General features: G+C 41.2%; 1 protein-coding gene across 1 annotated transcript in view; it reads left to right on the top strand.

Annotated features, from left to right (window-relative positions):
- PTN (pleiotrophin) overlaps positions 1–17,545 on the top strand; it is a 77,410-nt gene that overhangs the window by 51,420 nt on the left and 8,445 nt on the right. Inside the window, exons 2-4 of the mRNA XM_042050642.1 lie at positions 2,243–2,352; positions 3,839–4,012; positions 5,054–5,215. Of these exons, the coding sequence (XP_041906576.1) occupies positions 2,244–2,352; positions 3,839–4,012; positions 5,054–5,215 (445 nt within the window). The 5' untranslated portion in view covers position 2,243. The remainder of the gene's footprint in view (positions 1–2,242; positions 2,353–3,838; positions 4,013–5,053; positions 5,216–17,545) is intronic.

Consider the following 17,545-nt stretch of genomic DNA (forward strand, 5'->3'; position numbering starts at 1 on the left):
ATGTTAGGTGATATGCAGTGTTACTGGTGGGGAAGCTCCCCCAAGGGAAAGGGACGAGGGACTGGGTGTGGAGTTTGATTTTTTTAATAGTATGCAACTGTGTTTGAATCATAAAACGGTTTGTGTTGGAAGAGACCTTAAGGATCATCTAATTCCACCCCCCTGCCGTAGGTAGGGATACTTTTCACTAGACCAGGTTGCTCAGAGCTCCTTCCAACCTGGCCTTGAACACTTCCAGGGATGAGGCTTCCACAGCTTTCTTCAACAGGGTAACCTGTTCCAGTGCCTCACCACTCTCACAGGTGGGAATTAGATATTCCTAATATCTAATCTAACCCTACTCTCATTTTGAATTCATTCCTCTTTGTTCTGTCACTACATACTCTCGTAGAAGGTCTCTCTTCATCTTTCTCGGGACCTCCCTTCAGGCAGTGGAAGGCTGCAATTAGGTCACCCCAAAGCCTTCTCTTTTTCAGGCTGAACAAACACAATTCTCTCAGCCTTTCCACATAGAAGAGGTGCTCGTTTGATTACGGAAAAGCAGTTTGAAGTAAGCTGAGCTAAAAGGCAGGTTGCATATTTAGTTTTTAATTGCTTATTTAATGTATTTATTAATTTGTATATCGATTTTATTTATTTAATTAATTTTCTGTGAAACCTGAGAGTCTCTGAGTGGAAACGTGTAGCAGAAGAAAGGGAAAAACAAACCTGAGCTCTCTGGCAACTCATGTGCTTACTCTGGGCTCTGTTTGAGTTTGCTGGAAACAATGGTGATCCTTTCTTTTTGAAGGGAAACGATACTTTCTTTTGAAGTAAATGAAACTGGTGCTAATGACAGCTCTTTCAGACATTTGAATGCCAGGTCTCTTGTAGTCTTCAAATAAACTTTATTTCAATAGACCTATTAAGTTGTCTCATCTGACTTCTAGAATGATATTAAAGCCAGATACTTGAAATTCTCTGTGTTTGGGATTCCTCTCATGTTTTCCATGTCAGTTATGATTACGTTGCATTTGAGCAAGAGGTTGCCAGCAGAGAATACTGAGGAGTGCCAAATTAAATTTCAAATACATTTTGTTCTTTGTTCGTGTTGAGAAACATTTCTCCTCTAAGGTTGGTGTGCTCAGCAAATGAGATCAGGCTGCCATTAAACTCTCTGTAAATATCAGTCTAGCTGAGTTTTAAAGGCCATCTTAGTGGCACTCTTACACCTCCTCTGAAGGCTGGTGTAACATGAACATCGTGGGTCCTGGTTTGAAGAAAAAAAACCAAAAAAAAAAGTAAAATTGGAGAAACCTTCCTTTCATCCAAGCAATCTCTATCTTGGTACCTGGCTGCCTACTGGAGAGATGTCTCTTCAATATATATGTTATTTTTAACATATATATTGAAGGCCCTGTGTTCTGATAAACAGTGCCAAAATGAGACAATGCAAATCATAGGAATGGAAAAGGAAAAGCTCAGAATGGCTTTTGGTGACTGGTTAGTGACTGATGCTTCACCCCCAAGCAAATGTATTTAATGCCTTTTTTGTATTTGAATATTTGCTTCCCAAATCCAGATTCTGGGTTCATTAGCATGCTGTGGATGGCCTCTAGCAGTGTGTGCAAGTCCTATCTCTGTGCCTACTTTGCATATCAAACAATTAGCTTAATTTATATTATGAAGAGACACTAATTGGAGGGGAAGGAAGAAGTAAGTAGCAACATGCCAATGACAATTAAGATAATGCATCACATCTCACCTATGTAAGTTTTTGTGAAAGAAGCTCTTTTCAGATGTCAATTAAGCCTAGTAAGAACTTGAACCCTTGCAAGGTGGACAGTAGAGTATTCCCTGCTTCATATGAATTGGTAAACTGAAGAATGAATTGCATGTTTTGCTTATTTTTACACAGCCAGAGGTCAGAAAAGAAGAGGGAAGTTCCAGACCTGTCAGGATCCTTGATTCTCTAGCAAGTTTCTAGAAGACAAGCAATAGTTACAGAACTTCCCATGGCAAAACTCATCCAATAACATCAGTGATGTAGATCAGGGATTTGGTACACAGGCTGGAAAACAGTTAAAAATCTCCGTATTCTCTCTGGAATGAAGATAATTGCCCATTCTTGCAATAGCTAATTATGTGTGACCTGCTTGTGTCTTGTGGTCCTGAAGCAGAGCTTCCCAAAAATGCTTTAGTTGGAGTCCCACTTTTTACAGTCTCACTAACCATTTTTTTCCTCTCTGATACTGATCTGCAGAATGCAACAGCAACAACAGCAACGTCGAATGTTCACAGCTGCCCTCCTGGCACTTATTTTCATTCTGGCCACCGTGGGTACCACTGAGGCTGGCAAGAAAGAGAAACCAGGTAAGGTCCAGTCTAATTCGGAGTTAATCCCCAAGATAGATAGCATGTGTGGGAGAATGTCAAATGCTTCTGGTTTTGTTATGAAATTCAGGTCATTTGTTAACCTTTTGACATTAGGGCAGGATTTGTGGCTGTGATGTCTTCTGTGTTAAACAGGGAAAAAGAAATTGGTTTCCATGTCAAGTGGAAGCTTGACAGCCCCAGAGGCTGGAGTCCTTGGTTTATCACACACTGCATATTGCGAAGCAGCTTAAAATGTGCTCCGTGAGTAGTTTCATGCTTGACTTAGGGAGAAGCAAACAGGAGTGGTGAAAGAGCAGTTATGTCACTCGTTCAGTGTTATAAATGACAGTGCTACACTGATGCTGTGTGATGTGGAAATCCCCTGACAAAGAATTGTACTAACTCGCTGTTGCACAGACAGCCAGACATTCAGCAGTACTTGCTTTCTGTCAGTGATGAACTCAGACCTCATTATAGGAGAAGCCAGCCTGGGGTGGAAAATTCATATCTGTCAAACTTAGTTTTGACATTTTTTAAAAAACATATTTTTTGGTGTTTTTCTTAAGGTCTTATTATTTTCAGGCTACTTATACACCAGATAATATGAACTGCAAATCTATCAGAATTAGTGTTCCCAGTAAAAAGAAAGGAACTTTTTAACCATTTTAACTTTGTGGAAATAATGCGAAAAGGGTAGCATAAACATGCAAGACCTAGAAGAAAAATAATTTTTTATAAGTATATTTAGTATTTAAGTATGTTGTGATATTTTAGGGGCCTAAGTAATTATATTTGTGAGCCCTTGGGTCTGATAACATTGCTGTCTTTTCTCATAAGACTTGGGCTTAAGGATCTAAATAAAATCATGATCCTTACATTTGTCCCTGAGCAATAAACCCACCTGAATTAACAGCACTTTGAATACACTTCTCCGTGTAGCTCCTTTGCCTTTGAAGTTTTGTTCATATTCTGATATAAAATGTGACATGGTATAGCAAATCAAAAGTTAGCATCCCCCAGCTGTTCCCTGAAGGTGCTCAAATCCTGTGATACACAACGTCAGCACATACATTTCTCATTGTTTGGTGTACAGTGCTTCAGCTGGAACTGAGGATATACTGGAGACAGAGGAGTGTCCTTTCTGAGTGAGAGCCCTCCTGCATGTTTTGGTCAGAGATACTTGTGGGTTTTTAGATTTCTGAAGATGAGAATCCACTTGAGAATATCCAGGAGGACTAGTAAACATGTCAGTGGGGCTGAGTTTGAGTGATGATCCAGTGATCATCATTGGACTCAAAGGGGCTGACTTGTCTCTGCAGAACTGAGAAGACAATGTCAGACCTTTTGCTTTTAACCCAATTGTGTTACAAATTATTGCTTATTCACCCTTCCAGGTGCTGTTACTTTGATTCAGTTTAGAGAACATCTCCATATGCACTGGGTACTGACCACTTCTCTTGCGTGGTTCCTTGTCTCCATCCAGAGAAAAAGGCGAAGAAGTCTGACTGTGGGGAATGGCAGTGGAGTGTCTGTGTGCCTACCAGTGGTGACTGTGGCCTGGGGACGCGTGAGGGCACTCGCACTGGTGCTGAGTGCAAACAAACCACCAAGACTCAGAAGTGTAAGATTCCCTGCAACTGGAAGAAGCAATTTGGAGGTCAGCATCACCCTCTTAAGGGATTTACTTCAGCTTTCATTTTAAGTATGGAGCAGGAAGCCTGTATTTTCTGCTTAGTTCTGCAAATGTCTTGGCGAAGGGGTTAGTCCTGTGCTTCAGGTTCATCAGGACTAGAACACGCAAGGCATCAGAAGGCAGCTTCCTCAGAGCTCGTCTGCAGGGAGTACTTATAACCTACTTGTTGTAAACTCAGCCTTCCAGCATGCTGAGATCTGCTCTGGGTGGTGTTCAGCCCTGTGTAGGGCAGTATTGCAGGTTCCCAGCTGTGATCCTCTGCCATGGCTATCGCAGGCTTTACAGTGTGTGATGTGGAGCATGGGGCGCTGGCTGCCTGTGTGTACAGTGAAAGGAGTGAGTGAAGACCCGTGTATTTCATTTTTATCATTCAGTTCATAAGGTTCATATGTAACAGTTTGGGAAGATACGTCAGATCTGTCCTGGACAAGATGTCTGCCCAAAACTCAAATTTTTTTTACAGAATCACAGAATTAACTGATTTGATTACTCTTGCAATCTTGGCTTTTTTTCTGGTAAGCAGCTTGCATGATTTTGAAGTTATTGTGACCTTACCAACACAATCAGTGCTACAGTTTCAGACTTAAGAAGTTTATGGTTGCACGTACATTCTAGAAGCTATTCAAGCCTTATTTGGTAACCTCTGGCATCACACAAATGGAGAAACAGCCATACAGAATGTAAATGACATTTCTCGCTGCCGTTTCTTTCTTTTTCTTTTTTTTAAATTTTTTATATTCACAGCTGAATGCATTTTTCTTTATATGACAAAAATGCGATATCCATGCAAAAGCACAAGGATTAAATTTTAAAACATTGGGGAGGGGGGAGACTGCAATTACCACTGCAAACAATCTTTAAAGTTTTCTTGGGATTCTTTTCCTCAGCTGTACGTCTTTTTGTCTGTGAGCACCAACTGCCTGTGATATCCTAGTAGACTCACAACATTTTGGATTCACACTCAGTCATTGTGTTTTAAATTTTGCTTTTATTTCCTTGCTGCAGCGGAGTGCAAATACCAGTTCCAGGCCTGGGGAGAATGTGACTTGAACACGGCCTTGAAGACTCGAACTGGGAACCTAAAGAGAGCCCTGCATAATGCTGACTGCCAGAAGACTGTCACAATCTCAAAGCCCTGTGGGAAGCTTACCAAACCCAAACCTCAAGGTAAATTCCATTTGCTGAAACTGCATGATAGTTCATTTAAATCATTGGGTTTGGGATGTCATGTCCTCTTCAGTGAGAGCTCAGTTTTACAGGGTATTGCACTTTCATGGCCTTTCCTCAGCTCTGCACTGCTCCTGTCTCTCAGTGCTCAGGCAGGGAATATTCCTGAGCTGGATAGTCAAGGCTGTCTCACACTTGAAAAGTAAGCTGAAGATTAGAGCTCCAATTTTAACTTTAGACCACCTGTACTGTTACCAGTTTGCTTACACAACTAGACTTCCAGAGTAAAGATTCTTTTCATAACTCACTTGTTGATGGGAACAGAATAATAATAATAGCATGAAAATATAGCCCTCGATAAAGTCATCTTTTATATAGGTTTTGTTTGGTATTGAATAATGGCTAGTTGGAAAAAGGACTGCTTTCCTTCTGGACAAGTAGCATTGAAAGGATATTCTTCTCACTGAACACTGAAATATGAAAATGTTGTTCACCCTTGGGGTTGTTTATTCTTTATTCAAACATAGCAGGAAGGATAGTACAGAATGTGTATGTCGTATTTTTGACTGGCAGTTTAATTCCTAGCACACAGAAAGACACATGCCCTGCATTTGTGTTTCCAGGTGGCCCTTAGGAAAACTTATTTTCTTTGTAATAATTTGTGCCTTTTAATGCACTCTTTTGTTGGAGTAGCAGGTGTTGTGTGTATAGGATGATTTACAGTGGGAGCTAAAACTGTGAGATCTTGTTTGAGATACAAAAGTAGTGTGTTTTAAGTAGACTATAAAAGCTATGCTACCCTGACATTGTTTACTTAAGACCAGCAGGATTTGACACATTCCAGGCTCTGAATACTTGGATAATAATACAAATAAATGTGATTAGGTGTGACAGGTGTACCTGGGACAAGCAATTTTCATGTTGTGGGTTGTGGTGCACCATTGATCAGAGGAGTACCTGCAGGTGGCCTGCTCTGCTTGTGCAACCAGAGCAGTTGCAGGCACTTTGTGTTAGTGCATGCACCCATCTGCTTTGCAGTCAGTGTGGCTGTGACTGGCTTTCCTTGCACACTGTCCATGGAGTTACCAGACGAGCCTAGAACCTGTGTAGATAGTGACAGGCTGTGGAGCAGCAAAATTACAACTAGATTTTCAGAGACCACCTGGATTGGTTGAGCTGGCAACAATAAACATCATTTAGGGATTGAAGCGATTGGATGGGAAGGGCTTTGAGATGTGTGATTTTATTGTGTAGCAGTTTGGGGGGGCAGGAGGTTTTTTTCATGTTTTCGGGGTTTGGGTTGTTTTGATAGGCTTTTTTGGTGGTTTGTTTTTTTTTTTTCCCTACTGAGTTTCAATGCCTAAGTAGCATCTGGGAGTTTACTGAATGAGGCTTCCTGTTGTGCTGCCAGAAGGCCTCTGCCCCTGGAGCCTCTGCCTTGTCCTGCTTCCACTGAGTCATATATCCATATTCTGTCAATGGCTGTCAGAACAGGGGGAGAGGGAGACAAAGCAGAGCATTGATGCAGCATTGTTTTATGAGAGCAGTGCTCTTGGGTGGTACAGGCTCATTTTCAAGTTACAGTTTTAAAGGCAGAGCTTGAGAAATTGCTGGATTGGAGTCAACTTTAACCAATTCTAGATTCTAGGAGTGAGTTACAGCTGAGACTGAAACTTGGATTGGGACTGACTGCAGCAAAGTTATGGGGTTTGACTTAATTAGGAGACCTGAGTTCCTTTGATTTGAAGGAATGCAAAAAGAGAAATAGGTACAAATGTAGGTTTTTAATCATAATAACTGTGGGCAGAAGTTCTGCTCTCCTGATCTGCGTTAGAAATCTCATGGCATCTTCCTGTGTGCCACCTGCTCATTCATCTGCTCTTGGCATTAGTAGCAGCAGCAAGCATGGGAGTCACACACACACAGCCTGCCGGGGCTCTGAGCTAAGTCCATATTGCAGATCTGTGGGTATAACTACATGGGAGCCACACTGGACAGTGTGTTGGCACCAGTAGGAGGATCTAGAGGAAGAAATTAGGTCAAGCAGATTAGTACTGTGTGAAAAGTTTTGCCCCACTGAACTTTATTTCTGACTTAAAAATCGGAGTGCTGGCATGTTGGCTGGAATGAGTGTTTGTTTTCTTCCTGAGGTGAAGGAAAATAGAGGTTGGAGGTAAGTACTAACCCACAACTAGATAAAGGAAAAGAATTACACTGTATTCATTCTGTAGCTAGAATCTTAATGAGTTTCCTTCTTTGGATATGAGAAGTAAGAACTGGATTATGGCCTGAGCCCTTCAAATGGTATACAGTTATATGTTAGGCTCCTTTTTCACCCCTAACTTTGCATCAGTGCCTCAAGACTATACCAGAAAAAGCCCATGATGCATTATTTGGAAGCAACAGGTTATTATCTGAGGCACAGTGTTGCAAAAGGTCTATGCTGAAATTCAGGTAGATCTCTGAATGCTGGTCAAGGGCTTTCCATTCCTCCCAGGATTGCCTGGAGTAGCAGGGCAGGGGCTTTCTGGCATTTGGGTGCTCTGGCAGCAGAGCAGTCTGTCAGGGGCTTAGCAGTCCCAGGAATGTGTTTTACTGTGAATGGTTTCCTTTCTGACTGGTGTGTGCATCAAGAGCGCATCTCTGACAGCAACAGGCTGAGAGCACCAAAAGCAGGCGTGAACTGACAGAGAATATTGCACTGAAAAATACCTGTATATTCAGAAAAAAGTGTTGTTTTTGTGATTTTTCCAGACTAACCCCCTTTGCAGTGAGGTGAAATTTTTTTTCTGTTAGGTTGTGTTTGTAACCTCTCCATTACATCAGTTTTCCTTTTGATGTCATATTGTAAATAAGGTCAGTAAAAGCCCCTATTTAGTTTCTCCAATCAATGGTAGTTTTATATATTTTCTTTTGCTTTTTTTGTCACTCGCCATCTTTTAAAGCTAAAACTTCTGACTTAAGTATTTGTGTAAGAATTTACCCACAATAAGAATACTCAACTGCTGGACTTAGCTAAATTCCTTCTATTATTGCAAAACAGCTTTTGTCATGAAGAGACTGGATTTTAAGCAGTATTCTAAGCATGTCCTCTACAGGTGTGTGTTGAAAGAAGAAAATATTGTTGTAATACTACCTTTATTGCTCATTAGACCCACTAAATTAGCTAAAAAGAATTTTAATTTTGATCACCTATTGCATGGGGAGTACCTGAGACCTTTGAAATTCTCCCTAATTTAAAAAAAAAATAATTAATGTGATTAGTTAAGAACCCCAGAAACTGTGTGGGTAAGACAGGTTATCTTGTCTAAGCCTGACCAATGAAGTGTTGTGTGTCAAATTTCACCTGACACGTTTCCTCCATGTGATATGGTGTCTGAAGTTCCTCCTCACTTTGTCTGTTCTTTGAGGAAAATGCAAATTGATTGATCTTAACTGTAGATGCTGCTCTACTGTTGCTTACCCACCTTTCCAGCTCATCAACACATGGCAGCTTTGCTGATAGGATGAGTCTCTCCCCTCTCACTTAACGGTTTCTAAAATGACGGCTGTTCATAGGCGTTGGATCTGTTCTTAACACAAAGCAAAATTATACTTGCAAAAATATCACAGGGTTTATAATTTTACAGTTTTGTTGATAGCAAGTATAGTTTGGTTTTCCAGGAACTTCTATGATCTCTGACAAAACTTGCACTAAGTTAAAGCAGGAGATCCTCACAAAGTTTGAGAGTCAATGCCTTCTTCATAAACTGGAGACCTAAGTGTTCCTATGGATTTGTTTTATAGTTAGTAAGCATTCACAGAAAAGCCTTAAAATATTTTTTAAGCAGTCTTCATTTTTTTGGAAACTAAAAAAATAAATATTTGCTTCTTAGCAACTGCTCTGTGTCAGTACTTTTTACTTCTCAGCAGCTGTCTTATGGATTACAACTATATTTAAGGGTGAGAGCAGATGATGAACCAGGAATTTTAATTTTATCTGGCTTCCTGACGAGCTCTTTTCTCCATAGCTTTGCTCACATGTTCTCAGACTGGAAGACAGTAGCTTGGTCCTGGGCTGCTGGGCTAAAGTGTAGGTATCACAGGATGAAAAACATCTTTCCTCCTTGAATATTGTGCATTTAGACAGAGAGATTGTCAGCAACATAACAACGATATCCCAGGCACCACGATTTGTTGTGCATTTAGTACACAAAGGAGGTCATGAGAAAGCCTGTCCCAAAGTCTGGAAAGGATGAAATGATAATTTTTATCATGAAATCCCAGTGGAGGCAGGCACCTCTCCTCTAGCACACACAATTGCATATTGTAATCAGTGTCTGCAAGGCTGCTGTTGCTGAAGGTCTCCCTAAACTCTCCTGACAGATGTGACAGACTGGGGCACTTCTGTCAAGTGGCTGCTCTAATGGCCAGCTTGTGCTGAGGAGCACAAAATGCTTCCGACATCCTCCATCTGGTCTAGTACTTCACACCCACCCAGACTTGACTGATGCTTGTTCAGGTTCCAGCCAGCCAGAAAGCAGAAGAATGGGGTATTGTCAGGATTGAGGAAACATTTTGCTTTAACTGCTAAGAGACGAGGAATTTATTTTCATTGAGCTGGGTTGCCTGATGGACTTTTTCTTTTTACACTCTTTTTGTCAGTCTCATTCTTTCTCTCTCTCTCCCTCTCCCCATAACTGTTGTACTTTCAGATATTTATTCTTCTGATTAAGATAAAATTAAGTAGAATAAGCAGTTTGCCTGCCCTTTCTGCAATGTACCCTTCATTTTTTTGAGTTATGCTCCTTTCTGATAACTTTTTCACCTGGCTATATTTAGTTCTTTTTAATAAATCTCCCTTCCCAACTCTTGATCAATTTACAGTATATCACATCTATGAGTTACTTTGTCATGCCTCAGCTCAGTCCTTGCCACACAGCAAAACTGTGTGCTGAGGTTGGCAAACATTAACACTGCTCACACCACTGTTGTCTTTAGTAATTGGGGTGCCAACCAAAGATCACATACTCCAACATGCAGTGTTTTGGAAAGATTTCCCACATGAAGGCTAGACCTAACTGAGTTATTAATGGCTGTAATCTCTTCTGTATGATTTGGATCAGGTTTAGCATTTGAGAGCATAGCAAGGTGTCAGTACAATTCCCTGTGTTTGGTGCAGTGTGAGTGCTACTGCAGTGGATGACAGACTGCACTCTGTATTTTAATCATTTCATATAATTTGAAGAGTTTTACTTCAGAGTTAAGTATAAATAATCCACCCCACCTGGTTTCTTTTATCTTTATATCTTTACAGGCAGCAATTAGCTAATCCTGCTATCACTCCTTGGAGCTTAGGAAGTCTAATTAAAAGGAAAGTAGTAACTGAAAGTCAGAAAGGCTAAATGATCTCCCAGATTGACTAAGTATCAGTGGCAGGTCCAGGCATGCAGCTAGTAGCTGCTGCTCCCTTTTATCATGGTCTGCAAATAAAATTATCAGAATGTGACAGTTGACTTCAAGGTGAGTGTCTGAACTGCAGCCTTTAATTAAGGTCTTTGGTTTTGACATCGGTAATCTCAGTGGACTTCCATCAGTGTTAAACACCATTTTACCTGGGGTTTTCTTAGGGAGCTTGGTGTCAAATCATAGAGATGAGCTTGTGTTAATGGGCAGGTGTATCCCTGTCTTTACTTTGGTAGCAGGAAAAGAAAACAACCTGTGGTTTTTGAGCACTCCAGTGACAGATTCCTACCTGTAGGGAGAACGTCTTACTTGGAGTGCACTGCCAGAACAGACTGACCAGCTTTGGCAGGATGACTTGACTGCTGGTAGTTGCAAGGAGCTGACAGTGGGGTATGAGTGACTTGCTCTTCTGAGCTATTTGTTCCTCAGACAAACTGGGGTGCTGCACTGATGAAATTGGACCACTTCATTTTGCATGTTGGACAAGTTGCTTTTTCTGGGCTGCCCTCCCTCAACCTTGCCTTTGTGCAACAGCACAAAGAGCAGCTGGAGGGGACGCAGAGTGAGAGGAAATGACTTGTTAGGGCTGCAAGTTTCTTTTGTTTGAAAGATGCTGGTGTCTCCTGTTTTGGCTTCGCAGTCATGCTGTATCTCCCTCTGTAGGTTTTAGTATTCCCCATCTCTAATGTAACTCATTAGTCGTGCAGGCATGCAGCTAGTGTAATAATTAGTATTACAGGAGGCAGAATAATAGAATCTGCTCAAACTAATTAGTTATAAAAATGAGGGATTTTCTCATATTAGGAAACAGCTGTGATAGTTAAAGCAAAACCTGAAAGGCAAAATTGGGAGGTTTTTTTCTGTTCTAAAGGGTGAGACAGGTTTATTGAAGAATGGCCCCTGGCACTGACCAGGAGCCTGTAGTGAAATACAGTGATCTGAGCTCTGTGGGACAGGACACTGGAAGTGTTTGCCCAGTGGGAACAGCATAGCTGGCTGTTATTATTGTTGCTATCATCATGATTATTTGTATTGCATGAGTGCCCAGAGGCCCCAGCTGAAAAAGGGTGCCATTGTACTAAGCACTGCATAAACATTGTGAGAAGCAGTTTTTCCATGAATAATTTATGTCTTATGGTGCTGGGAAATGTGAAAACCAAGAGAAGAAACAGTGGTCCAGAGGGGCGAGACTGGGTACTAAATGCTTGGTTGTGTTTCCCAGTGCCCTGTGCTAGTCTGAGGACAAGGCTTGTGTTTCAGATGAAGTGAAACTCAGTGGAAACTTTAGGCTCTGAGACAGATCTCAGTCATTTGGCTCCTTGCTGCCATAACAGGAGGAAATATGATGTTTCTCAATTTCAGTGGGAATGAGAATAAGCTATATAAGAAAAACAAAACACAATGGTGCTTACAGTGTGGACCAGCCTCAAGCTGCTTATAAGCTGCCAGTGTAGCCCATAACTAATAAAGTTTGGATGTCTTTTAATGGTGTTTTTTCTGGTTCCATTTCCTTAGGTTTCTTGGAGGCTTTGCACTGTAGTTTCCCTTGAGACTGCTTTTGTACCTTTGAAAAATTTTCCTGTTTGGATAAATAATTTGAATGCCTTGTCAGATCATAGCATATTATCAATCTGATTGATAATATCAATCTCATTCCAGGGAGAAGGAAATGCATGTAGGAGAGAAAGAAAAAAAAAATTTTTTAAACGAAATATTTTTCAATTTTTTATTGTTCTGCAGCTTTTATGGGTGTTTTTGAAAAGAAAAACATTGGGATGTTTCATTGAAACCTAAATCTCCATGTTTTTCTGACCCCCTGGTTTGTATTTCAGACTTTTTTTTTTTTTTTCTATGCTGCCCCAAAAGATGAAGAACTGGATTTGACAAATTCTCATTTAACTGTGTTGCACCTGCAGGTGTTTCTTTTAGGGTTAAATGCAGGCCTTTGTGGGTGAAAGCTGAAATAGTCTTGTGTGTGTCAATTCTGTTAGGTGCTCATTGTCTCATTTTCCTGGCTTGTGAAAGCAGCCCAGCCTCCTTGGCATTAGTTAGTGCCCTTGAGCCATGAAAATGCCTTAAGCTATGGGATTTGCTGTGATAAAAGGTATGCCATCAGCAAATGTTTACCCACATTACTGTTCCCAGCAGTGACATAGAGAGAAAGCCTTGTTCCTTCCATTCTGGCCTTTTCCTTTTCTATTTCTTCACTTCCTTTCCTTTCAAGTTTTCGGGTTTTTTTGGGTTTTTTTTTCCCTTCTTTATCCCTCCATCTCATTTTTCACATTGCCATTTCTCTATCTTTCCTTCTATCTGTGCTTACTGCAAAACTTTTGCAGGCAACTCTGCAGAGTCTGAAGCACTGATCAAAGCCAACCCAGTGTCCTGTGCCCTGAGGGTAGAGCTCAGCTAGGGCAGATGCAGGAAGCACAGCTGAGAAGGGCATGTGCCTGTTTTTCAAGAGCTAACTGAATAAAATAGGTTCTCTATTCACATTGTACCACAAATAACTTTCTGCTAAATAACATTTTTTATAATATATATATATTTATATACTTGCATATAATACAGATCTCAGTTTGACATGTGTGATCTTTTTGCTGTATAGGTATATACTAAAGTCCCAATGGATTATTAATGCTCTCTGTTTCCAGCAGTCTCCTGCAGACATGTGAATGCAGAGAGTAAGTCCTAAATGTATCAGTCTGTGCCTGCACCTGTCTTGCTGGCATTAAGAGGGATCTTGTGTACGGCATAGATGTCTGTACACAGAGAGGGGGCTGAAGAGCCAGCTGGGACTGTGTCCCTCTTGTGCTGAGCACATAGCATGATGAAGAACAGTGAGAAGGTCCCTACCCTACAGCAGCAGCAGTGGAAATGTACCTGAGGTGGATGAGAAGAAGCCGACTGCAGCACAAAGTGAACTACTTCTGGAAATCAGTTAGCCAGACCCCTTTAGCAGACTCCAGCTGCAAAACAGCCTTGGTTTGAAAAGTTTATCCATTGCAATCTTCTGAATACTTACTCTTAATATCTAACATCTTAAGGGCTAACATAGATGTAAAGAAAATGAGATGAAACTTTCATGTTCTTTGCCTTCAGGCTGTTAGGCCATCTAGCAAAATCAGAAATTGCGGGTGTCTTTGTGGTCTTTTGAGTGCCTGTGCATAGGTAATTTTGAAACTTTTTCTCCCAGATATTTGAAGGAAGAAAATCATCAAAGGGAAACCTTTCTGATGAAAATCCTTGGTTTCAGCAAATTATCTCTTAAATAAAAGCTCCCTGTAATTCCTGTCTAGTTTAAGTAAAGATGTTAAAGGAAAGGTTTTAAAGGTCTTACATCTGTATGTCAGATTCAAGAATTGGCTTCTGACTGTCTAAGATAGTTTCAGGTTTTGTGGCTCATTTTAGAACAAATTGGATTATTTTTCCCTTACATTTATTTCTTCTTGAAATTCCAGTGAGAAAGAAAAAGTATTAACACACTTTCTGTGAGTGGTGACTTAGTTCCATTCCTTTTTCACATATGTTAGTGTTTGTTACAAACATAAATCTGGCTATTTCCCATTCATAACACACTTTGCAGCATGACTTTCTGACTTTAGTGGGGCAGCTGCACCCTTTAGGTTTAAACCAAGTCCATCTTTTGTTCAACTGGGAACAAATCAAAGTCTATCCAAAACAAAACTTTAGCAAAGTGAGAAGCAGAACAAAACCTAATGGAGAGGATTAAGCACAAGTGTGAAGAAATTGAGGAACACAGATAACTGGAGAAAGCTGTTAAGGAGCACAGGCTAAAACATAAGGCATATAATCAATTGTAATCTATAAATGAAGTAAAAGTCCCATCAAGGTGATTGATTGATGGATTGGAGAGGTGCCTTCTGCTGCTGTTCACATGGTGGATTATTGCTTTTTTTCCCTGTTCAGTAGAACAGTGTTTCTCAAAGAGGCTTTACAGAAGAATTCATTATGGAACAAAGTTTCTATCATAATACAGTTTTTCCTTCTTAAACATTTGGAATACATAAATGCTGTATATATTACAGAAAAATAGGAAGAAAAGGATTTAGATAGCCATGAAAAGTTCTCTTTCTCTACAAGAAAAAGAAATACCACGTTTAAACGGTCTTTGGAAATCCAGGGATTTGTTTTTACAGTCATGGAAATCACAAGATAATACAGTTTCTGTTCCTAGAGAGGAGTGTGAATCTCTTTAAGGTGAGATTTTTTTTTTTGCCAAGGTATAAAATCCTTGATTTTACCAAAGTAAAGACTTCTCCATTCCACAGGCATTGGCATTTCATCCCCAAAATTCAGAAGCTCCCTGCACACCATGGCATCATTGCCCTTTACCACCATAGCAACTTGGTGCTTTGGGAAATTTGCTCTAATGAGAGGTAGAGAAGCCTTTCTAAAACATGCCTTCCTCTGAGCTTAGTAGGACTGAGTGCTAGGTCCTGGGAAAATTGTATCCTAAACATCTGATGTGGAATTTTTTTTACTCTAACCTTCCATCAGCACAGTTTTTGCTATTTTGAATGATTTATATTGCTTTTGGGGACACTGCTCGACTTCTATGCACAGGAGTTCAGCAGTGCCATGAGTGAATTGTTACCTTCTTTTCAACAAATGAAAATAAATACCTGCAAATCTTGGCTTACAAAGCTTGACTTCCATTAAGATGTAATTATACCTCCCTTTTGTGCCTTATACATTAAGAGTGGCTTCAAATGGTGTGTGGCTCCTGTTCAACTAAATTACTTTAATTTGCTGCTTGCGTGGTAAGAATGAGGTTCTGGAATAAAGATGGCTGTTTAAAGAGGACTGCTGCAATTCCAAATTGCATAGAGAAAGTTCTGCTAATCAAATTAATTTCTTTACTCAGTAAGACCCTGACTGGAATCTTTGTTACTGGCCATCATGGGCCCACAGAAGTGAGTCCAGTGCTTATCCATGACCACGCAGTTTTTAATCCTGTGAGTATGTCTAAGGTTTGCAACAATTCATAGGGCTATTCTGGTGATGAATGATTAGATAATTCAGTGTCTGTGCATTGACACACTTCGCTCCTGCAGGGCTGCTTTTTTTTAATCTTGCTGGAAGTGCATGGGTTCCAGGGGGAGCAGAGTGGCTGTGCAATGCTTGGTTGTTGCACACTGCAGGGACTACCAGGCATTTGGAATTTGCTCTTTGCCTGTGCCCTGGTCCAGGATACTTAGCCTGGCTGAGCAGGTCCCTGAACTGACCAAAGTCTGCTCTTCTGAAATCCAGGATTATCATCTTGCCTTTTGTTTTGCTCTTGTCTCTCTGGATCCTGAATTCTAGCATAGATAGGTCATAAAGATGCCTCCAACTGGTGTCTGGCACAACTGGGCCACCCAACTTGAAAGCAAATAGGGCAGTGAGTAGATTCAGATGAAAATTCTGTGTGGGCTGGTGAGAACCTGAGTTTCATCTGGGTGAGTGGTTTTACTGTAGTGTCTCCCTATATTTTTGGTAGCACTTGTCTGCAGCAAACACGTTCCCTGAAGGCAAAGGACAGCTGGTGCACAGAGCCATGGCTCTGCCTGTGGAAATACTGCGCTCAGTGGGGTGGGTGAGGTGAAGGAGGCTGCTGTAGGCCCAAAGCGCCTGCAGATGGCCGGGTTCTGCTCAGGGTAGTCCCTGTTCACTGGGCAGCTTTTCCTGCTTCCTTCTGGCTCCGTGGTGAGTGTTTGCAGCACCAGTGGTCAGATGTGGAATCAGCTCAGTGGCTTCCCCATGATAAAGGCTGTCTCCGTGGGACTGCTTAGTGGGTCACTGTAATTTCTGATGGGACTGCATTAAGATGCCTGGTAGGAAAGGGCTGAACCAAAGGTCTCAACATCCGATCTGTGCTAACCTGAACTGAATTTTGATAATTTTCATGTACAGAACAGGAAACTGAAGGGGACTGTTGGACACAGTGTGTGTAGGGAATCTTTCCCTCACTTAACCGGCAGCTGGCTACAGCTGATGCTGGAGTGTGGGCCTGTTGAGCTGGCAGATAACTGGCATTGTACTCTCAGCTGGCCAGCTTTGGAGCATGGTGACTCTTTTGGTCACGCCTGGTTACTCTGGGGAGGGTAGCAGTGGCAGGTTGATGTGGTTCCCAGTGTGGCTGTGTGAGCTGACCCAATAGCATGTCATAAAAGTGGAAATAGTAGCATAGGGGGAACAGAGGTGAGGACGATAAAAGCCTGAATGGCACAAATGCAAAGAGTAGGTTGAGAAATTAAAAAACATGAGCAAAGTGCATCTTAAAGCAACTTTGTATGTTGTTAGCCACGGGCATACCATCAGTCTGTACCCTGAGCATAATCAAAACAGGTAGAGTGTAGCTGTGAACAGACTTGTACATGAGTGTATGAACATCAACATTTTCATGGGTCAGCACATGGGTACTGGTGTCTGTGGTAGGAATTTTAAAAGAGCCTAAGGGCTGGGAAATATTTGAGCAATTTTCTTTTTTTCCTTTTTTTTTTAATATTTCCACAATTCTGTGTATGCATGCCATTTCATGGAGCAAATATGCTGTGCATCAATACAGATTACCTGTCGGAAAGATGAAGCCGTGGTGGTGTGGGTACTTTTAATGAGGGAGGAATTACATCTAGCACATGACAGTTTTACTCCACTGAGGCCCAAAGCAGAGTCACTTGTCTTTGTAGGTAGATGGGTTTGGCAGTTTGGATGATGTGCAAATTACCACAAGGTAGACAGCAGGGAAGAATTGAGAAAGGAAGAGATGTGGACCCACAGGGATTAAGTGCAAATGGATAAACAGTGGGTTGTCTGGTACCTCAAGTCAAGTGAGGATGGGGACCTGGTGCATTCACACAACTCCAGACTGAAGTTTTCTCCTGG

Source organism: Corvus kubaryi, unplaced genomic scaffold, assembly GCF_017639235.1.
Source record: "Corvus kubaryi isolate FWS band 111438036 unplaced genomic scaffold, C.kubaryi_AGA036_p1.0 74, whole genome shotgun sequence".
Lineage (NCBI taxonomy): Eukaryota > Metazoa > Chordata > Aves > Passeriformes > Corvidae > Corvus > Corvus kubaryi.